Source organism: Carcharhinus amblyrhynchos, chromosome 7 (assembly GCF_965287045.1).
Source record: "Carcharhinus amblyrhynchos chromosome 7, sCarAmb.v2.hapA, whole genome shotgun sequence".
In the NCBI taxonomy this organism is placed as follows: domain Eukaryota; kingdom Metazoa; phylum Chordata; class Chondrichthyes; order Carcharhiniformes; family Carcharhinidae; genus Carcharhinus; species Carcharhinus amblyrhynchos.
The window spans coordinates 100,388,859-100,412,225 of record NC_137330.1 but is presented as its reverse complement, the minus strand read 5'-3'; the positions used below and the strand labels follow the sequence as shown (position 1 = coordinate 100,412,225).

Genomic DNA, 23,367 nt, shown 5'->3' with positions numbered 1-23,367 from the left:
TCTGCAGTATCCAAAGAGTGAACTCTGCCCTTCGTACTGCACTTCTTAAATATGTCGACTGATTGCTAACTTAGCACTAATGTAGCATTTGAGAGGTTGAGAGGTTTATTTTTTGATATGTCTATAGAAAATTGCACGAAGAAGGTTCAGTTTAATTTAGCTGTTGAAGAGTGAACGTATTCGTTTACTAATTAAACACATTACTTCCAGTTATAAAAGGGCACCATTTTACTGAATTTCAATTAGTTTTTTTAGACTTTTAAAGTACATATTGAAGTTTTCCTTGTAAATGTACAGCATATTGCTTTGCTGTATTGTGTAATTTAATATTTAGTCTGTTGCATCAGATTTTATCTGCTGTAGAAAATGTTTAAGGACTACTAACTTCACCTATGGTGTAATCAACAACGTGCATCAGTTCATTGCTCAGTTCCTCTCGAGTAAATGCCATCAGTTTGATTTTTAACTATATTTTATCATCTTGAATCAACAATGAAGTCTAATCTAACCAATACTTTGGCTGCGATTCTCCCATCCCACTGCGCTAATATTTTACCGCGTGGGTCAGGAGAATTGTGAGAGGACTATGCGTGGGATTCACACGAGAGTTTGTGCCCTGCTGGTGTCTTCCAGCACTGTGGAGATGCAGGATTATCATTTATATGCTAGCTAGCCTCTCCCACCCCGCCAGAACATTTCATTCCAGCAGGCGACTGATCCCACTGGAGTGAAGGGGGGGAAAATCGGTACATGCGGGTGGGGGGGTGCCCCCTTTTTATAGGCATCCTGGCAGTGCCAGCCTGTGTCCCTGGTACTGCCCAAGGGCAAAGTCCCCATGCCCAGGGGACATCTTGGCACTGCCTACCAGGCGTAAGGCAGTGCCAAGAGGTGTGGCCTGAGAGAGTGGGGTTTGGGGCAGTCAGTGGGGGTGGGGAGTCCCACTGCCACTGTGCAATAGGGATCAGTCAACTAAGAAGGGAGGCCAGCGATCAGGGCAGACTTGGGGGAAGGGAGGGGGAGAACCGCAGGGGGCACAAGGGCTGGCCCAGGAATGGTCGGGGGGCCGAGATCCAACTTCGGGGCTGGTCAGCAGTTGGGATTCTGATCGTGTGGAGCCACTGCACATGTGCAGAGGTTTGCTGGTTTCAGCCTCCTAGGTGGGAATAGGCTTCACCCACTGATTTGTAATGACATTCACACTTGTGGCTTTTGCAGTGCACAGAGTGTGGGAGATAATAATTTGAACTCCCACTGAGAAAAAACAGCATGAATTACTCCAGTTTTCATGCAAATTCAATACTTCGCTTTTTTTTGGGAGAATTTTGGCCTTTGTCTGCTTTCGACACATCTAACAGACTAAATTGTGTTATGATAATGTGGCTGGAGAATGGAGAACAAAGAGTACGAGTAAATTGATGTTTCAGAAATCAACAATCAGGCAATTGAAGTCTGGTTTTATTGGAAACTGGAGACAACTTTGTAAAAACTCATTACCAGAAAATGACTGCAGATCACTGTTTTGGAAAGCCAGCAAAGATGTGATGGAACAAGTAGCATTCCATTGCTGTGAAGTTATGTGATTCTGTGAACTTAATTGCACTCAGAGTGACAAGTACTTAAACTGCTTTATGCTGTACCAGGAACACCTTCAGTGTTGTGATCTTGTGATCATGATCTTTGAATGCTGTGTTGAAGGAATGTCATTTTTTTTTCTAAGTGACTGAATAAAATTGTTATGGACGTTTGTCCATAAAATGTAAATTGAATTTAGTTATTTTATTTTCAAAATATTGGCTTTGACACAAGTCTTATTCTGTAGTCTTTTAAAACTAAATAAAATTCTGAGGTTTTGATTATAAGTGCTTGTAAAGCTTTATTTAATGAGTTTGTTCAGGAATTAGTTGAGTATCATGGATATGGACTTTATTCTTGGTGTGTGCTGAATTAGCTGATCTCTGATGGGGCAGCACTATGGGTACTACTTAGTTAGGAAGGACAAGTACCATTCCACTGTTGCCACTCCTGAGCACTTTTGGGTAATTACTACTCGAAGTGTGCAAGTATGAACATCTGTCAAGGGCAAAATTGGTCATGTCACAAGCCATTCAATAAAATAGTTTGAGGTTGTTATGAATAATGGTCATTTAACAGAGATGCCAAAATGTCCTCGGTGCTTGTGAAATTGTAGGTGAGCAGACATGATGAAAAGTGACCAAAATAATTTGGCTTTTTTGACCTTTTTTGAGAAGGTGTATTTTACAAAATTTGTGAACACCTACTGAGTAATCAGTTCAGTAATTGCCTGAATAATATTTTGAGGTTTATTTCCTTCTGCTTTCAGGTTATGCATTCTCGGAAGATGGTGAATATTTTGCGTATGGACTGAGTACAAGTGGGTCAGATTGGGTAACCATTAAGTTTTTAAAAGTTGATGGTGCCGTGGAACTTGTAGACACCCTGCAAAGAGTGAAGTTCAGCTGCATGGCTTGGACCCATGACGGAAAGGGAATATTTTACAATTGTTACCTGAACCAAGATGGAAAGAGTGATGGTAAGCTAAACTTCTATTGGAAATGATTATTTAGGGAACAATACTTGAGCAAATGCTTTGTGAATTTCGATATAAGTATAGGATATATCTAATGTTTTTTCCAACATATTTCCAAATGCTATAAATTAAATGGAAATAGTAGTGATTTAATGGTATAGCTAAAAATATATTAGAATGGACATTCCATGTACTTTCAATTCAACTGCAGCATTAATGTGATCTCAGAAGAGAATAAAATCAACTTTTCATATGTATACTTTATGTTTACACTTTTGTTTTAGTTTCTGCTGTGTAAGTGAGTTTAGGAGACAAGAGCTGAGTTACATTCAGCAGAAATTCCAGCCTCTGATCTGCTTTTGCAGCCACAGCATTTGAATGGCTGTTCCAGTTTGGCTTCTGGTCAGTGGTAACCCCCAACATGTTAGCAGGAGATCCGGCAATGGTAATGCCGTTGCATGTCAAATGGCAAGTGTTGGATTCTTAAATCCTGGCGGAATCCAAATTGAGCGTCAGTGAGCAGTTTATTTCTGAGTAAGTGCTGCTCTTGGAGAGAAGGGGATCAGGCTGTTGAGTTGGATGATCAGCCTATCTAGGTTCTTTACTTGCAGGTGAAGCAGAATTTGCTCGCCATGCAGGGGCTGTCAGAAAAGTTCCATGAAATTTCTTGGTTAGATTTTGCCTTGTAGATAAAAGCGCAAGAGACATAAAATCATAGGATCATTACAAAATAGAAGGAGGCCATTCAGCTCATTATGTCCATGCCAGCTCTTTGAGAGCAATTTAACTGGTCTCATTTCCCCACACTTTATTTGAATTCCTCCAAATCGCCAAATCTCTTTGCAGCCAAATTGTCACTTTCCCTTTTGTTCTTGGGATTCAACTTTACTGATAAAATAGTGGTACTTTATTGACTTCCAACAGGTGTTGGATGTTTGCCACATATTCGTCAGAAAGTTCAATCAAGTTATTTAAACACTATTTTCCTCTACTAAATCTGTGCTGGGTTTCCTTAATTGATCCACATTTGTCCAAGTGACTGTTAATTGAGCTTTCCTGCCTCCAACTGACTGGCCTGTAGCTGGGTTTATTCTTGCAACCTTTTTGAGCAAGGATATAATATTTGTCATTCTTCACACCTCAACCTCCTTAGCAAAGGAGGGTTTGACGATTATAGTTAGTGCCTCTGCATTTTCCACTCTTTCTTTCCTCAGCATCCTCAGATGTATCCAATTGGCCCTGGTGACTTAAAGTAAGAAGTCCCACAACACCAGGTTAAAGTCCAACACGTTTATTTGGTAACAAACTCCACTCATTGCTCTTTGGTACCAGCCTTTGGTAGCATTTGTTGCCAGATAAACCTGTTGGACTTTAACCTGGTGTTGTGGGACTTCTTACTCTGTTTACCCCAGTCCAATGCCAGCATCTCCGCGTCATGACTTAAAGTATAGCCAGTTTTCCAAATATCTGCTGTTTGGCAGTTTTTAGCCCATCCAGTATCTCAACTATCTCTTTTGCTATGACTCCAGCAACAACATTGTCCTTGAAATTTGAGGTGACGTCATTTTGGAGTGTGTTGTAAATTCAGTTCAAGTTTTATAATCTAATAAAATATGTTCACACTTTTAATTCTACTTAATCTGAATTGGTAGTTTGTGGCCTGAGATAACACTGCTTTAATTTTGATTGTTTTATTGGCGATATGGAGTTATCAGTAATCAAGGGTTTATTACTTAATCTGGGAATAGTGTTAGATTGCATGTCATGTACAGTCATATTTTTTCCATAAGAAGTAGGCATTGCCTATAGCAGAGGTCCTTTATACTAGGCACAAGAAGCAATACCTGAAGAAAGCATACATTGCAAGACTATTTATGGAGTTCTAGGAAGACAGTTTCGGTGTCACTAATTTCTCCTAATTTCTTGAGAGGTTAAAACGTATCCCATTTAATCCTGTTTTTTTGTGGCAATCAATCCTTAACTGGTAATAAAAATAGAAAACACTGGACTGTGGGAAGAAACCAAAAGATTCGGAGGAAACCCACTCACACACTGGGAAAAGGTGCAAACTCCACACTCACACAGTGACCCATGGCTGGAATTGAACTTGGATCCCTGCATTTAAAACAAGAGACACTTCTGCTTAGAGAGATGGCAAGAGTTTCCTCCGGGTGCTCCGGTTTCCTCCCACAGTCCAAAGATGTGCAGGTTAGGTTGATTGGCCTTGTTCACTTGCCCCTAGTGTCAGGGGGGTGTCAAAATCTTGACTTCCAAGTTTGTCTTTAACACAAACGCACATTAATACAAGATACTTAACTGACAGATTGTCTTTATTTTACTTGCTAGCAAGAGGACTAATCTCTTGACACAATGGATCAGAGATACCACTCCACCGGACAAAGAAAATCATCCTGGTTTATACAGTTCTGCAGCTCACAGTCAGTTGGGCACAATCCAATCAAAAATATTTCAAATGACATACTTTACACATTGACCCAATAGAAAAAAAACTAAACCACTCTGATCTATGAGATCACAATACCTCGTTGGATACCCCAATATATCATCCCTAAGCCTGTCCTCTAATCTCTTAGTCAGACATCCTGTCTCTAACTTTGATAGCAGCATCACAAAGCATCTTCGCTAAAACTGCCTCACGTAGACATCCTTTAATTAATAAAGGGGGCGTACAAAAACCATTAGTATTTTGTGGCCTTGTCAGTGAAGTTAACTGAATCTCTAAGAGATGTGGTCAACTCATCTTACCTTTAGGATATTTCACAGTTATAGTCCTGATAAGTTTTGTTTATTGCCAACATAATGAAATACATCTGTATATTGCTTATCAATTCAGTGACTGAGCTTTTTATCACTATCTACAGTTTCAAGGGGCATCATCATGTTAGCATTAATTCTTGTCAGTTCCCACTAAGTCCCCTACCATAATTTTTTCATTAGCTGTGACATTAATATATTTCTGACTCTGTTTTGATTAGAAACGTGAAGGCATCTTTATTAAAACTCACTCTTGTATCAGTTGTTCCTGATAATGTGTCTGGTGAGGCAGTTAAGTGTCTTTTATGGCCTTGTCATTCCAACAGTTGGGTGCTTTAAAGGAATGTATCTGACATATGTTTGGTATCAAAGGGACACTCTGTAGCTATGCATCAAAGTTTCTTTGTTTAATTTCTAAAAATGTATAGAAGATGTATTTACATGTATGGACTAATTTAAGGTATTGTATGTATTACAATTACTAACAAACCTGCTCCTCATTGAGAAAGTGAATTCTACATCTAAGTTGATTAAACAAAACTTCAGCAGGATCTGGCAATTTTATAGTAGCCCATTTCTTTCTATAGGGATTAACAGAGTGAATATGGGGGTGTTGCGGGAATTGGGCCTGGGTGGAATTGTAGTTGATGCACACTCAATGGGCCAAATGCCCTCCTTCTGCATTGTAGGGATTCTATGAATAAAGAATAAAAGCAAAATACTGTGAATGCTGGAAATCTGAAATCAAAGCAGAAAATGCTGGATAAACTCAGCAGGTTTGGCAGCATCTGTGGAGAGAAACATTGTTAACATTTCAAGTCCACAGAACAGAGAGAATGAAGGAGTTCAGTTCTGTACCCTTCCTGTTCATAACACAAGTAAAATCATGCAAAATCCAAAGTACATAAAAGTAGGACAACTAAGGAATGTTTAGGGCCCATTGTGGATTAAAAAGATAACCTATGTGTGGAAGATATACGTGAGGTTCTTAATACTTGGTAGCTGTGTCTTCCATAATTTTATCGGGGGCAGGTACCATGATGTAGTTAAGTGGGGGGGGGGGGGGGGGATGGTGGTGAAATACCGGCTTGAAGTCCTTGAAAATACCGAGCCCAAGTGAAGTAAATCCTGATTGTTACAAGAAGTAGAGGAAGTTGAAGACCATTAAATTTCAATTCTCCCTGGTTACAGGATGTAGGTTAAGTTTTGAACAAACAAAAAGTGAACTTTACTGTACAAGGACAAAAGGATAATTTATAATTTCTATCTTGTACTCTGAAATTCAGGATTATGTGATAGTAGGCAAATCATAGTTGAATGCACCATACTGTACATTAGACAGCAAATACAACTAATACAGATCCCATGGATTTCTCGGAACCCACTCAGACATCAGTAAACACTCAGTAAAATCAACCTCCCAAGAAAGGAATTCCAAACCTTTCACTTTTGAAGCTGTAGCTTCTGAAGTCCCTCAATGCCAACTTGAATTGCCTCAATAACTGTACATCTCCAAGTGTTTGGATCATCTCTTGAGATACTATTCACTTGGATTTCTGAGTCTGCACTCCAGCCTCCACCTAATGGGGCAATTTCAGTTTTTAGCCACCTAATTTCACTGGGCTGACGCTATCCCTAGATTTCACTGAGCTCCAATCTCCCCAGCTGTGCAAAAGCTATTAATGGTTGTCGGGGCCGCTTTTGATCTCTAACCCATTCGAGTGTGAAGCCAATAACTTTTTGACACCTTCTGAACTCCTCAGGATTTCATGAGCTTTAACACCTGGGACTTCTGTGCCCCAGCAACATAAAGCTGACTAAAGCTACACTTGCTGCCTGAAGCCTGTGCTCCAATCCCAAAAAGAAAGCAACTCTGAGTTGTATTTCTTTGTAAACAGTTAGATGCATTGTTTCCATTTCCACAACTAATTAAATCCACCTGTTTTTTATAATCTCGCCTTTCTAGCTATTAATCCCTTGGGGGCGATTTCATCTGAAAAATTCTAAGCCCAGAATGAGTGTGAAAATGGTAGGATTTCAGATCCATCATTTCAGCAAGGCCACCAGTTGAATCTTACGTGCTCTGCAATAAAAAAAAGTGATTTGTTTCTCACCAGTAGGGTGTAACCTAAATGGCATAAAAACTAGCTGATCCAGCACAGGGCGCCATTGCACATACACAGGTTTCTGCGCTCAGACTATCAGAAGTCCAGCACTGCCTCTGCCTCTGCCTCTATCAGCCGGCCTCCATGGTCTAATCACATCTACCCCTGCCAATCACAGATTGCACAGCGGTTCTCTCTCCCCTCCACTGAAATTCCCGTCCACTTGCCCCAAAGTAGGCCCCGCTCCCTTGGCATTGCCCGGTGCCTTGGTGGGCACTTACAGGTTGGCAGTGACTGTCCAGGACACTCCTTCCCAATCTTCCAATAGTATTCAGTGGCCTCTTGTTCCACTGGTGAGATCATTACATATGGTCCCAGTTGATGGGGACCATATGTGATCCTTGCCAGAGAGAAATTGGGCATGAACGTGATTTCTCGGTGCTCCCGCGATCTTACCTGCTTGCCCTGCCTGATCGTCCTCTTAAAATATTACTATGAGCCATAATCTAGATATTTGCTCTGTACCTGTTGATTTTCAGCTCACTAAAGCATCGTATCCTATCATTGCTTACAAATGCTGACTAACTTGTTCCATAGTCTTTTTTTATTTTCACCTTGCTGTTTTTTTTAACAAATCAATTGCTTTATAGGAAAGCTTTTCTTAAAGTATGAAAATGATGAAGACAGATCTCTTACAATTGTATTTTTTTTAACCAGGGACTGAAACCTCTGTGAATCTTCACCAGAAATTGTACTATCATAAACTGGGATCTCAACAGTCCAAGGATATATTGTGTGCTGAATTTCCGGATTACCCCAAGTGGATGGGTGGAGCTGAGGTATAGTTAAGCGAGTTTCGTTTTAAATGTAACTTGTGATTATTTGCTCTATTTTGATCACAGCTATACTGGTAAAGCTCATTGTAGTTGGAAATTAACCTTTCCAGTGAGCAGAGGGAAGAGAACCCGTGAAGTTCAATGTTATTTGATGACCTAAGTTGTTCTCAGCTAAAGAATTTATTGCCAGCCTGCCTACGTATCTGTGTGGGTTTCCTCCCACAGCCCAAAGATGTGTGGGTTAGGTTGATTGGCCACACTAAATTGCCTCTTACTGTCCCGGGATGTGTAGGTTAAAGGGATTATTAGCAGGGTAAATATTTGGGTTTGAGGGGATAGGGTTTGTGTGTGGTTATTGTCGGTGCAGACCTGAAAGACCAAATGGTCTGCTTTTGCACTGTAGAATTCTAAAAGAACCTTTCCGTAAAGATGTTTTGTTAAAGCTATCATATTTCTCTTTTAGTGCCTGAAAGGAAGATTTTGAGCAAATCATATGTTGTCTCCGCTTCCATCACCCTCTCAATGAGCTCCAGGGCACTACCATGTGCCGTATAAAAAGTTTCCTCCTCGCACCTTCTGTGCATCTCTTGCCTGAAATGTTAAATCCATGTACCAGTGTCCTTACGCCGTCAACTAATGCAAACAGCTTTTCTTTGTCCATCTTATCTAAATCTGTCATAAGCTAGTACATCTCTATCAGATGTCACCTCAAGCTCCTTTGCTCCAAGGGAAATAATCCCAACTCTTTCAACCTAACCTTGTAGCTAATTCCCTCTTCTGTGGAACCATTCTGGTAAATCGCTTGTGCTCTTCTCATTCTTCCTGAACTGTGGTAACTAGAACTGCATGTAATCTTCGAGTTGTGACCTAACCAGAGCTTCGTAAAGGTTCAGCATAACTTTCTGGCTTTTGTGTTCAATATGTCTATTTATCAAGCCCAAAATCCCATATTTCTTTAACTATTTTCTCAGTATACTCTGCAGCTTTCAAAGATATTTGAATGTGAATCTCCAGGCTTTTTAATGCCATTAGGTACATTTTGCCTCCTTGCCCAGGGAGAATTGAAAGGTTATGGTGAGCTGTTTTCTCTTTGCTCTGTCAAAATGCATCATCTCACATTTCTCTATTAAATTCCGTTTGCCTATTCAGCGAACCTGTCTAAATTCCGTTGCAGTTGATTGGTATCATCTTTCCTGTTGTCTTCATTAGCAAATTTTACCATATGTATATCATATATGCACGATCTGCCATCCTTCAGTTTGGAAAACATCCATTTACTATGAATTGTTGCTTTCTATCCTTAAGCCAATTTGTTTTTATCCAAGGTGATTCTGAACTTCAAGAAAGCACTTGAAGTACCACATAAATGAAGTATACATTTTTATACTCTTTGGGATGTGGGCACTGCCATCAAGGTCAGTGTTTATTGTCCTACCCTAATTGTCCTTGAATTAAGTCATTTACTAAGCCCATTTCAGAAGGCAGTTGAGAATCAACCACATTGCTGTAGGTATGGAATAGCATGTAAGCCAGGCCAAGTCAGAATGGCGGATTTCCTTCTCTGAAGAACATTAGTGAATCAGTTGGGTTTTTATGGCAATCAATGATTGGTTTCTGGTCACTATTATTGTTTTCAATTCCAAATTCTTTTATTAGTGTAATTTAGATTCCACCAGCAGCCATGAATGAATTTGAACCTGTATCCCTAGAGCCCAAACATCTGCAATACTAATCCAGACACTATGCTACTATCTCTCCTAAATACAATAACATCCACTGCCTTCAATCTTCTCTGTAATTTCATCAAAAAATTCAATTAGATTAGTCAAACAATGTTTGTCTTTTAAATCACTGCTTCATTTCCTTAATTAACTCCAACCTCTCCACGTGCCCCTTAAATTACAATCCCAGCCGATACAGGGCAAATTGGATTGCATAGTGAAACCTGGATTGATAGATCATAACTTTTTTTGAAATGGTTTTTTGAAAGGTAAGTTACTGAACAAATTCACAGGTGTTTGATGATGAAATTTTAACATACAAACGTATTAAACAAGAAAATTTGAACTCCATTACACAAGACAAAAAGGTTGGCAAGATCTCAATACAACCATATGAATATGATTTAAATCACAGTATTCTTTCATTCCAGCTATATTTTTAAAACACAGTCTCATCTTTCCTAATTTCTATTTCACCATATCTATTTTGTGCTCAGTGTAAGTATTGGATACATGTGAATTAGCAGGTGAAGTGTGTTCAGACACACCACACTCAATATTAAAGCACAAATGTTGCCCAAGCAGATTCCATGGATTTTCCAGAAACCAACCCAGAAGGTTTTCATATCATGAGCCAACCGGTCTCTCTGAAAATCTATCTTTCGCATGAGGGTTTCCAATCTCCACATTCGAAGAACTCACCTTGGAATTCTCTCTAAACGTTGCCCCCATTTGGATGGCTTCAACAAGAATCCACCCCCTACTTTGTCTTGTTAGAAGGTACCTGAAACCTGTACCTGAAACTTTTTGTCTTTGAAGATCCCCTGTTGTTCCATTATAGCTTTGCCTGACAGTCTTTGGTTCCATATTACTCTGATTAGAAACCCTTCTCATCTCAAATGGGATTGGCGGGGGGTTGTCCATGTGCGTGTGTGCAGGATGTCCTGTGCAAGATGAATCTGGGTGTTTGGATAGTTACTCTGGAGTTGTGTTTTTTTCACTTCCAACTCAGGTGAAGTTGAATTAAAGTTAGCAAATTAAATTGATACTGTCTGATGGTTCCCAGCGCAATTGTCCAGAAATAGTTAGCACTTCTGGACAATTGCTGGATTGCCCTTAAGTGGGAACTTCCTAGCGGGATTCTCAGCACATCATTGGGGTATTCCCTACATGCATGCTGAGGATCCAGGAAGTTATGGGCTTTGTAGCTTGCATGTACAGCTGAATTGAGGCCATGCTGCAGAGAAATGTGATGAGGAATGATGCTGTTGCTCTTTTTAATATGGTCCTAAATGTAACCACTCATGCACCTTATGGAACATTATCCACGATTCCCAGTCTGTAGATGATTCAGTCTCTTTGCTGTCTGAGCAGCAATCTGGTCACCACAATCAGGTTCATCCTGTCATCATCTGGAGATTGTTAATTTTAAGTTTTAATAAACTAAAACAACATATAATAGAGAAGAGGCCAATTTCATGCACGGTGTGAAGTGACAAAAGTCACCTGAATGATAATCCATGCAGCATGACCTTAATATTTTTGAGGGGGTTATTGATTTATGTGACATATCCCTTGCAGATTGTAAGGATTTGCTTAATCTGTAGCGCAAAGAAAATGAATTAACTTTCGACGAGTAGGTCAGTTGCTTATTTTTCAATATTGTTGCAGTTGCAGTTTCGTTCAGTTTCATGTTTGCACAGTTGAGGGAAACTAGGGAGTGAGCAAATAAATTAAAACACAAAAATTGTGTGAATTAATGTGTACCACAAGCAGAGTCGTTGACTTGTTTAATAGTCATCAGGTTAATTGTCAAATTATTTAATGTTGTGGCCTAATGGATGGGAGATGATTTAACTTTGAAGTTTATTTATTAGTGTCACCTTACATTAACACTATAATGAAGTTACTGTGAAAATCCCCTAGTTGCCACACTCTGGCACCTGTTCAGGTACATTGAGGGAGAATTTAGCGTGGCCAATGCACCTAACCAGCACGTCCTTCAGACTGTGGGAGGAAACCGGAGCACCCAGAGGAAATTCATGCAGACACGGGGAGAACATGCAGACTCCGCACAGACAGTGACCCAAGCTGGGAATTGAATCCAGATCTCTGGTGCTGTGAGGCAGCAATGCTAACCACTGTGCTGCCATACCGTCCCTTCAACTTATATATTGTAACTCCTTAAAACTTCATGATAACATCTTTGAATGAGATGTTAAACTGAGGCCCTGTCTGCCCTCTCAAATGGACATGAAACATCCCAGGGCACTATTTTAAAGGAGAGCAGGGTAGTTATCTCCAGAGTCCAGACCAATATTTATCCCTTGATCGACATAGCATAAACAGATTATCTAGTCATTATCACATCGCTGTTTGTGGGGCTTTGCTATCTGAAAATGCTGTATGACCTACGTTACAATAATGGCTACACTTTGATCTTAATTGCCTGTAAAGTGTTTTGGGATGTTGAGGCCATGAAAGGTGCCAAATTAATGTTAGCCTTTATTTCTTTATACACAGAACATCAGGTATGAGGGAAATTGTGAAGGCATCCAATTTCTTAAAATGTGGAATCTATTGGTTTATTGGAAATAGAGGAAGAAGCATTTATTTAACAAGTGGAAATTATGACTGAAAATGTTAGGTTTGTCAACCTGCCAGATTTCTCCGGAGTCTCCAGAATTTAAAGGTTAATCTTTTGAACAGTGCAGCAAGCGGCCAGGAAGCAAAGTGCCCTTTGTTTTCAATTATATTTGAATGCTTCTTTTATTACAGTAGTAATGGAAGTATTAGAGCTGGGACGAGGGTTTGACAGTGACAGTCAATTGGATATTGAAGAATCTGTTTCCTATTAGGGTGGGAAGGCAGTGTACTGAGGATCAGAGTGGGTAAGTTAGAAAGACAAGAAGCTGCCCATGCAAGGTAGTAAGGAAATCAGGTAGAATGGTCTGAGGTAGATAATTGGATTTGGGAGTGGGTGAAATGGTGGATGGGCTTCACCACAAGTAGATGAAGGCCTGCAACTCAATTGCAGGCAGGCCAGTATTCTGTCTCCCACTGACTTATTTGATAAATGTTTTAGAATTACAAAGTAAAGAATTCTATCTTTGCAAGCACGAGAAAGGTTTTTTTAATAATGGATTGCATGACGTTAGTTTAAGGCTTTAGGTGAAATAGCTACCCAACCAAAGTTTTTAAAATTCAAGTTTATATATAATTTTCTTGGTTATTTATTATATTTTTAAAAATTATTTATACAAATATAGTGTAGAGCCAGTTAAAATTTGTCATAATTATTTTGACCTGATAACAGACTTTTATTAGTTTAAGAAAACAGCTTTTTAAAAACAAATTAACATGGGTTATTTCACTGATGTTAATGGCATCTCTACATTTGAAGTTTATTCATTGCCTTTGGTGCAGGTATCGGATGATGGACAGTATGTTCTCCTGTCAATTCGAGAGGGCTGTGATCCAGTCAACAGACTTTGGTATTGTGATCTGAAAGAATTGCCTGATGGTATCAAAGGTAAACTGATCTGGCATTTTAATCTCTGCCACATACAATTGGTTTAATGCAGCTATGGTAAAGAAGATGTTTCCATGAATGCTTCTAGCATGTTTACCATATGCTACACATATCATATGGGTAAAGATATTCTATTGTAAAATAAGTATTCAATGACCCAAAGTTCTCAACGTTGCCTTCATGTAGCTACCATAATTAACACCATTGTCAAAAATGATTAAAATGTGAAAATAAAATTCTGTTTATCTCTTCATGGAGTTCTGTCCTTGAAGATGTAAAACTCCCACTTTGTCTCCAAGGTAGCATGGTGGACATGGGCATTGGCACCTTGCCTGACTTAATTTTTCATTATTTATTCAATGCATGTGGGCATTGCCGGCAAGGCCAAGATTCCTATTAATCTAAAATCCTTGGGGATCCCCGCTGGAAAGCACAAACCATTGACTTTGGGGATGGATGCTAGTTGTTATTTTCTGCTCCTCCCTTTCTTTACATTAACATATCAATACTTCTGACAAAAGGACTATGCAGTTAATCCATACCCAATTGCCAAGTCTCTTCCAATATTGCAAAAAAAATGATATCTGGGCTAGGAGGGTTGGATGACATTTTTTTGATAGCTTTTCAAATTTTGGCCAAGTTGCAATTATGATATCCGAAATAGACTTGGACAAAGGCAGCCATTTAATTGACATGTCTGAAAACCTAATACCAGTTCTGGCCTTCATTAATGTGTTTGCCTGTGAAAGTGAGAATTTAACAAAAATTGCAGATTAAAAAATGTACTTGTAGCCGATCTTGAAGAGTGGATAGTGCGTGGGCAGTTAATTAAGTTACAGCAGGACATTTGAGAGCAAGTTGGGCAATGGCATTGTTTATACTGAGTGAGATCAATAACATGTAGGAAGATCATCAAGCTATAGAAAAGGTAAATTACCGGCAAGACGCTTGCTGAGATTGGAAGTGAAAGTGGAAAATAGGAAAGGAAGTGAAAATAGGAAAGGGGATAGAATTTTTAGCTAACAGGACTTTGGAGAGTAATGTACGGGAGCAGTATAAAGGGTGATGTACTAATGGTGCAGGAGAATAAGTCGACATCTTGTAAGTTAGTTTTTAAAAGCAAAATAAACCTGTGGGGCTTAACCATTTGCACCAGCATTCCCCCAGCAGTTTTGGGACTAAATTACATGCCTTAAGTTTGCTGATTTAAGGGGGTTAGCATTACACCTTTTTAGTATAGGGGTGGGTACGTTGCTACAACAGAAAATATAGATAACAAAATTTTGACTTTAATTCGAGACATATATACATATGAACATACAAATTAGGAGTAGGAGGCCTCTCAAGACTGCAATGCCATTCAATAAGATCATGGCTGATCTGATTGTAACCTCAACCCCACATTGCTGCCTATTCCCAAGAATCTTTCATCCACTTGTTAATCAAGAATCTATCTAACTCTGCCTTTAAAATATTCAAAGACTCTGTTTCTACTGCCTTTTGAAGAAGAAAGGTTCAGAAACTCACGACCCACAGAGAAAAGATCTCTTCTCATTTCTGTCTTAAATTAGCAGTTTTTAACCAGTGACCCCATTCAAGTAATTCTATATTGTCTAACAAGGGGAAGCACACTCTCCTCATCTGCCCTGTCATAGTCATAGAGCAATACAGCAAGGAAACGGGCCCTTTGGCCCAACCAGTCCATGCCGACCATGCTGTCCTCCCAGCCAGTCCCAACTGCCCGTGTTTGGCCCAGGTTCCCCTAATCCTTTTCCATCCCTGGACTTATCCAAATGCTTTTTAAATGTTGTTAATAAATCTGCCTCAACCACTTTCTCTAGCAGCTCATTCCATATACACACCACCTTCTGCGTAAAGAAGTTTCCCCTCAGTTCCCTTTTTTAAATCTTTCCCCTCTCACTTTAAACCTATGGCCTCTAGTTTTCAATTCCCTTACCCTGGGGAAAAAGACTATGCACGTTCATCCTGTCTATGCCCTCATGATTTTATACACCTCAATAAGGTCACCCCTCATTCTCCTACATTCCAACAAATAAAGCCCTGGCCTGGCTAACCGCTCCCTATAACTCAGGCCCACTAGTCCTGGCAGCATCCTTATAAATCCTGATAAACTCAGCAGGTCTGGCAGTATCTGTGGAACGAGAGTTAACAGACTCTTCAAGGTCATATGAACTCATATGAGCTTATCCAGCATTTTTTGTTTTTATGTATTTTTTATTCTTCCTGTCAAAATAAACAGTTTCACATTTGCATTAAAAAACATGGTCATGTAATCTTTACTTTCTTTGGCAAGCTGCCTGCTATACTTTTCAGTCACGCTTCATTCTTAATCATATTCAAATTTCATCCAATTACTTCCAGTTTTATCCTAATATATGTCAATTTTCAGTGCTTATCTTTGATTCATTTAACAAAACACCTTATTGAGTCTGAATTATACGTAGAACATTCCAGCGCAGTACCTGTGAAACCAATCTAAAGCCCATCTAACCTACACTATTCCAATATCACCCATATGTTTATCCAGTGACCATTTAAATGCCCTTAATGTTGGTGAGTCCACTACTGTTGCAGGCAGACATTCCATACCCTTACTACTCTGAGTAAAGGATCTACCTCTGATATCTGTCCTATATCTATCACTCCTCAGTTTAAAGCTATGGCCCCTCGTGCTAGCCATCTCCATCCGAGTAAAAAGGCTCTCACTGTCCACCCTGTCAAATCCTCTGATTATCTTATATGCCTCTATTAAGTCACCGCTTAACCTTCTCTCTAACGAAAACAGCCTCAAGTCCCTCAGCCTTTCCTCATAAGACCTTCCCACCATACCAGGCAACCTCTGCTGAATCTCCTCTGCAACGTTTCCAATGCTTCCACATCCTTCCTACAATGCGGCGACCAGAACTATATGCAATACTCCAAGTGAGAACGCATCAGAGTTTTATACAGCTGCAAATTGACCTCATGGCTCCGAAACTCAATCCCTCTACCAGTAAAAGCTAATACACCGTACGCTGCCTTATCAACCCTATCACCCTGGGTGCCGACTTTCAGGGATCTATGCACATAGACACTGAGATCCCTCTGCTCATCCACACTACCAAGTAACTTACCATTAGCCCAGTATTCTGTATTTCTGTTACTCCTTCCAAAGTGAATTAGTTCACACTTTTCCGCATTAAACTCCATTTGCCCCCTCTCAGCCCAACTCTGCAGCTTATCTGTGTCCCTCTGTAACTTGCAACATCCTTCCACGTTGTCCACAACTCCACCGACTTCAGTGACATCCACAAATTTACTAACCCAGCCTTCCCTGCTCTCATCCAGGTTATTTATGAAAATAACAAACAGCAGTGGCCCCACTAGTAACTGAACTCCAGAATGAACATTTCTTATCAACCATCACCCTCTCTCTGATAGATAGCCAATTTCTGATCCAAACTGCTAAGTCATCCTCAATCCCATGCCACTGTATCTTCTGCAATAGCTTACCATGGGGAAAGGTATCAAACGCTTTACTGAAATCCATATACACCACATCGACTGCTTTACCCTCATCCACCTCTTTGGTCACCTTCTCAAAGAACTCACTAAGGTTTGTGAGGCACGACCTGCCCTTCACAAAACCGTGTTGACTATCCCCAATCAAATTATTCCTTTCTAGATGATTATAAATCCTATCTCTTATAATCCTTTCCAAAACTTAGCCCACAACAGTAGTAAGGCTCACTGGTCTATAATTACCAGGGTTTTCTCTACTCCCCTTCTTGAACAAGGGGACAACATTTGCTATCCTTCTGTGGACACTATTCCTGTGGACAATGACGACCTAAAGATCAAAGCCAAAGGCTCTGCAGTCTCCTCCCTAGCCTCCCAGAGAGTCCGAGGATAAATCTCATCCAGCCCAGGGAACTTACCTATTTTCGTACTTCCCAGAATTGCTGACACCTCCTCCTTATGAACCTCAATCCTGTCTAGCCTAATAGCCTGTATCTCAGTATTCTCCTCGACAACATTGTCTTTTTCCTGTGTGAATACTGATGAAAAATATTCATTTAGTGCCTCTCCTATCTCTTCGGATTCCACGCACAACTTCCCACTACTGTCCTTGACTAGCCCTAATCTTATCCTAGTCATTCTTTTATTCCTGACATACCTATAGGAAGCTTTAGGGTTTTTCTTGATCCTACCTACCAAAGACTTCTCATGTACCCTTCTGGCTCTTCTTTAGCTCTCTGTTTAGGTCCTTCCTGGCTAACTTGTAACTCTCAAGCACCCTAACTGAGCCTTCATGTCTTATCTTGACATAAGTCTCCTTCTTCCTCTTCACAAGGGATTCAACTTCTTCAGTAAACCACAGTTCCCTTGCTTGACCACTTCCTTCCTGACAGGTACATACTTATCAAGGACACGCAGTAGCTGTTCCTTGAACAAGCTCCACATTTCAATTGTGCCCATCCCCTGCAGTTTCCTTCCACACTCTATGCATCCTTAATCGCATCATAATTTCCTTTCCCCCAGCTATAACTCTTTCCCTGCGGTATATACCTATCCCTTTCTATCGCTAATGTAAACGTAACCGAATTGTGGTCAATACTTTCTAGACAAGCAGAACCTTAAACTGTCAGCCCTAATCAAGCAATCTCAAGAATGTTTTCATGATTTTGCAATCATATACCTGTAGTGGTCTCTGAAATATTTATGAATAAATATATATTCTGAAAAATTATGTAGTAAACAGCTTTTGAATGCTATAGTTAAAAATTTTGTGGTGATGACTGCATTTACTAGCTCTAGCCATCAGGTGGGTCTGCAGAGTAATTTCCCAGTTTTTCTGAAACCCAATTGTTTGCCATCTTTAGCTCAGGACGTTAAACAGACAAGCCAAACCTAAAATAGTTAGTTGCTTGTCTGAGCTTGCTTATGTTTTACACTAAGTGTTTTATGATATCAAATTCTGCGACAAATTGATTAATTAACCAAGTTCTGTTTGAATAGGAATTCTCCCTTGGGTCAAACTGGTGGATAACTTTGATGCCGAGTATGAATATGTTACCAATGAAGGGACGGTATTCACATTTAAGACAAATCTCAATTCTCCACGTTATCGCTTAATTAATATTGACTTCAGTGATCCTGATCCTTCCAAATGGACAACCTTGATTGTAGAGGATAAGAAAGATGTACTAGGTAAGTGCGGAATTTGTTTTCTATTAATTTTACTTTGTTGCAATTCACTTCATCACTTCCTCTTTATGCAGCTGCATGAGAGTATTATGAAAATGACCTAAGCTGAATAGATATCCACTTAATCTATCTATATCCTTTTGCAGACTCTTTGTATCTGCCTCCCTACTTGCTTTCCAACCTATGATTTGCATCATTAGCAAATTTGGCTACAATACAGTGGGTGCCTTTATTCGAATTATCCAGGGTATCTTCAACATACAGCATGCAAGGAGACTAATATCTTCAATAAACAATGGCCTGAAAATAATTTCTCTTTATGTTCATATATTTCAACTAAACCATCTTTACTATATGTTAGCAGTTAGAAATTATGGAGTCAAATAAAAAAGAGAAAGATACCCGAGTTGCACTGAAACAACATTCCTCACTCACCTAAAGGTCTAAAATTGCCTTTGGGATCTGACTGCCAAATTTAAATTTTAAATCAAAATTTTATTAGTGTCACAAGTAGTCTTGCATTAACATTGCAATGACATTACAGTAAAAATCCCTTAATTGACACACTCTGGCAGGCCTGTTCAGGTACACTGAGGGAGAAGTTAGCATGACCGGTGCACATAACCAACATGACTTTTGGACTTGTCGAAGGAAACTGGAGCACCTGGAGGAACCCACACAGACACGGGGAGAACTTGCAGACCCCACACAGACAGTGACCTGAGCTGGGAATCAAACCTAGGTCCCTGGCACTGTGAGGCAGCAATGCTAACCACTGTAAGAAGGAATTGAAAGAATTTTGTTGGGTTGAGAAAACCAAATGCTTTATTCTGGTAGTTTTATGATAGTCTTTTATCAAAGTAAGAGACATAAGAACATAAGAAATAGGAGCAGGAGTAGGCCATCTAGCCCTTCGAGCCTGCCCCGCCATTCAATAAGATCATGGCTGATCTGTCGTGGCTCAGTTCCACTTTCCCGCCCTCTCCCCATAACCCTTAATCCCCTCTCTTATCAAAAACCCATCAACCCGCATCTTAAAAATATTTAGCGAGGCAGCCTCCACCACTTCAACGGGCAGAAAATTCCAGAGATTCACCACCCTTTGAGTGAAGAAGTTCCTCCTCAACTCCGTTCTAAACCGCCCCCCTTTTATCTTGAGGCTGTGCCCCCTAGTCCTACTGTCTTTTTTGAGCGGGAAGAATCTCTCCACCTCTATCCTATCCATCCCATTCATCATCTTATACGTCTCAATGAAATCTCCCCTCATTCTTCTAAACTCTAACGAGTACAAGCCCAGTTTATTCAGCCTCTCCTCATAGCTCAACCCCCTTAACTCCGGTATCAGCCTAGTAAACCTCCTCTGCACTCCCTCCAAGGCCAAAATATCTTTGCGCAGGTGCGGCGCCCAAAACTGCACACAGTACTCCAGCTGCGGCCTCACCAATGCCCTATACAGCTGCAGCAAGACCTCCCTACTTTTATATTCAATCCCCCTCGCTATGAAGGCCAGCATCCCATTCGCCTTCCTGACCACCTGCTGCACCTGCAAGCTGGGTTTTTGCGACTCATGCACAAGGACCCCGAGGTCCCTCTGCACCGTCGCCTGCTGCAGTTTTTCGCCCCATAAGTAATAGTCCTTCCTACCATTCTTCCTACCAAAGTGGACCACCTCACACTTGCCAACATTAAATTCCATTTGTCATTTCCTGGCCCATTCGCCCAGCCTATCTAGATCCTTCTGCAGACTCTCCACACCCTCCGCACAATTTGCCGTTCCCCCAATCTTGGTGTCATCAGCAAATTTTGACACCCTACACTCGGTTCCCTCCTCCAGATCATCTATATAAATGGTAAAAAGCTGAGGCCCCAGCACCGACCCCTGGGGCACTCCACTAGTCACCATCTGCCAATCCGAATAGCACTCGTTGACCCCCACTCTCTGCCTCCTATTTGACAACTAATCCTCTATCCACGCTAACACCCTACCCCCAACTCCATGTCCCTCGACCTTCTGCAATAACCTCTTGTGAGGTACTTTGTCAAACGCCTTCTGAAAATCAAGAAAGACCACATCCACCGGCTCTCCTCTATCCACCGCCCTAGACACATCCTCATAGAACTCCAGTAAATTTGTCAGACACGACTTCCCTTTAATGAAACCGTGCTGCGTCTGCTCTATCAAGCAATTCCCTTCAAGATGCCTCGCAATTTCCTTCTTAATGACAGATTCTAACATTTTACCTACCACAGACGTTAAACTAACCGTAATAAAGTAATTTGGAAGAGAATGTATTTGAATACATATGAAAATGTAAGCTGCATTTCCTGCATTATAACAAGTGACAGCAATTCAAAAGTACATCATTGGCTATCAAGTGATATCCCAAGATTGTGAAAGACACTAAATTGATTTCTTTGTTGCAATCTGCATTATTTGGATTTGTTCATTATTGATCAACTTCTTTCTAGTCTGAGGGGCAGCAGTTGCTGACAGTTGTTTGTTATGAATATGATGCAGATGCAACTGTCACTTTACTAGTTTAAAGGTTTTGAGACTCTGACCCCGGGTGCTGGAAACTTTGCTTATTAAATATGAAATTTGCTTTGAAACTTGTTGACAGCTATCACCATCAAAAAAAACTGAGTAAATTGATGAGTTGGAGACATAGAGGCTGAAACTTGAATCCTAAGTCCTAATGCTCTGCTAAGTCCTACTGATGATGAAATTTGTGTAGATAGCAGAAAAAAATTTTTGAATTCTTCCTGGAGTGGTTAGAATATCTTTTAAAGATAAAAGTCATGTGGTCTGACAATTATTGTTTCTTCCTCCCCAAATAAATTCATTAAGGTGGCAAAAGATAATTTTGGATCAGTGGGATTTCATCTCCTGTTTTCAGGAAATTGCGTAGTATAAGAGCCACAAGACCATAAGACATAGAAGCAGAATTAGGCCACTCAGCTCATCGAGTCTGTTCACCATTCACTCATGGCTGATATTTTTCTTATCCCCATTCTCCTGCCTTTTCCCCATAATCCCTCATCCCCTTAGTAAGCAAAAACCATTCTATCTCTGTCTTAAAGACGTGCAGTGACCTGGCTTCCACAGCCTTCTGCAGCAAAGAGTTCCACAGATTCACCACTCTCTGGCTGAAGAAATTTCTCCTCATCTATGTTTTAAAGGATCGTCCCTTTAGTCTGAGGTTGTGCCCTCTGGTTCTAGATTTTTCTACTGGTAGAAACGTCCTTTCCACATGCACTCCATCCAGGCTTTGCAATATCCTGTAAGTTTCAATAAGATCCCCTTGTTAACTGTCTAAACTCCAAGGAGTGTTGACCCAGAATCCTCAACCGTTCCTTATACAATAAGCTCTTCATTTCAGGGATCATCCTTGTGAACCTCTTCTGGACCCTTTCCAAGCCAGCACATCCATCCTTAGATACGGGGCCCAAAACTGCTCACAAAACTCCAAATGGGATCCGATCAGAGCCTTATACAGCCTCAGAAGTACATCTCTGCTCTTGTATTCTAGCTCTTTCGACATGAATGCTTACATTGTGTTTGCCTTCCTAACTGTCAACTGAACCTGCATGTTAATCTTAAGAGAATCTTGAACAAGGACTCCCAAGTCCCTTTGTGCTTCTGATTTCCTAAGCACCTCCCCATTTAGAAAATAGTCTATGCCTCTATTCCTTCTTCCAAAGTGCATAACCTCACACTTTTTCACATTGTATTCCACCTGCCACTTCTTTGTCCACCCTCCTAGCCTGTTCAAGTACTTCTGCAGCCCCCTTGCTTCCTCAATACTACTTGCCCCTCTTCATACCTTTTATATCACTTGCAAATTTAGCAACAGTGCCTTCAGTTCCTTCTTCCAAATGTATATGTGAAAAGTAGTGGTCCCAGCACTGACCCTTGAGACACACCCCTAGTCATCAGCTGCCATCCTGAAAAAGACCCCTTTGTCCCCACTTTCTACCTTCTGCTAATCAGCCAATCCTCTATCCATGCCAGGATCTTACCCATAACGCCATAGATTGTTAACTTATTTAACAGCCTCCTATGCGGCACCTTGTAAAAGACCTTCTGGAAATCTAAATAAATCATGTCCACTGGTTCTCCTTTATCTAGCTTCCTTGTCACCACCGCAAAGAACTCTAACAGATTTGTCAGACATGTCCTCCCCTTGACAAAGCTGTGCTGAATCAGTCCTATTTTATCATGTACTTCCAAGTATTCCGCAATCTCATCGTTAATGATGGACTTTAAAATCTTGATGTGGATGTGCCGGCATTGGACAGGGGTAAACACAGTAAAAAGTCTGACAACACCAGGTTTTAGTCCAACCGATTTATTTGTTTTACCCCGAAAAGTAGCTAATGCAATACTGCTGTTTAAGAAGGGAGGGAAACAGCAGACAGGAAACTGTAGGCTGGTTAGTTTAACTTCAGTCATTGGCAAGATTTTAAAGTAAAAAGTCTGACAACACCAGTTTTTAGTCCAACTGATTTATTTGATAGTAAACTCACAAGCTTTCGAGGGGACTGCCTCTTCATCAGGTGAATGGAGAGTTCTGGCCTCAGACAGAGCATATAAAGCACAGACAGTTTAGATATTACTGAATAGAATGCGAATCTTTACACC

At 40.4% G+C, this 23,367-nt stretch overlaps 1 protein-coding gene across 1 annotated transcript in view; it reads left to right on the top strand.

Moving 5' to 3' along the window:
* The window catches only part of LOC145345154 (prolyl endopeptidase-like), a 143,409-nt gene that overhangs the window by 22,617 nt on the left and 97,425 nt on the right, over positions 1–23,367 (top strand). The window contains exons 5-8 of the mRNA XM_080192824.1: positions 2,342–2,551; positions 8,146–8,267; positions 13,412–13,517; positions 18,537–18,728. Coding sequence (XP_080048950.1) covers positions 2,342–2,551; positions 8,146–8,267; positions 13,412–13,517; positions 18,537–18,728 — 630 coding nt within the window. The remainder of the gene's footprint in view (positions 1–2,341; positions 2,552–8,145; positions 8,268–13,411; positions 13,518–18,536; positions 18,729–23,367) is intronic.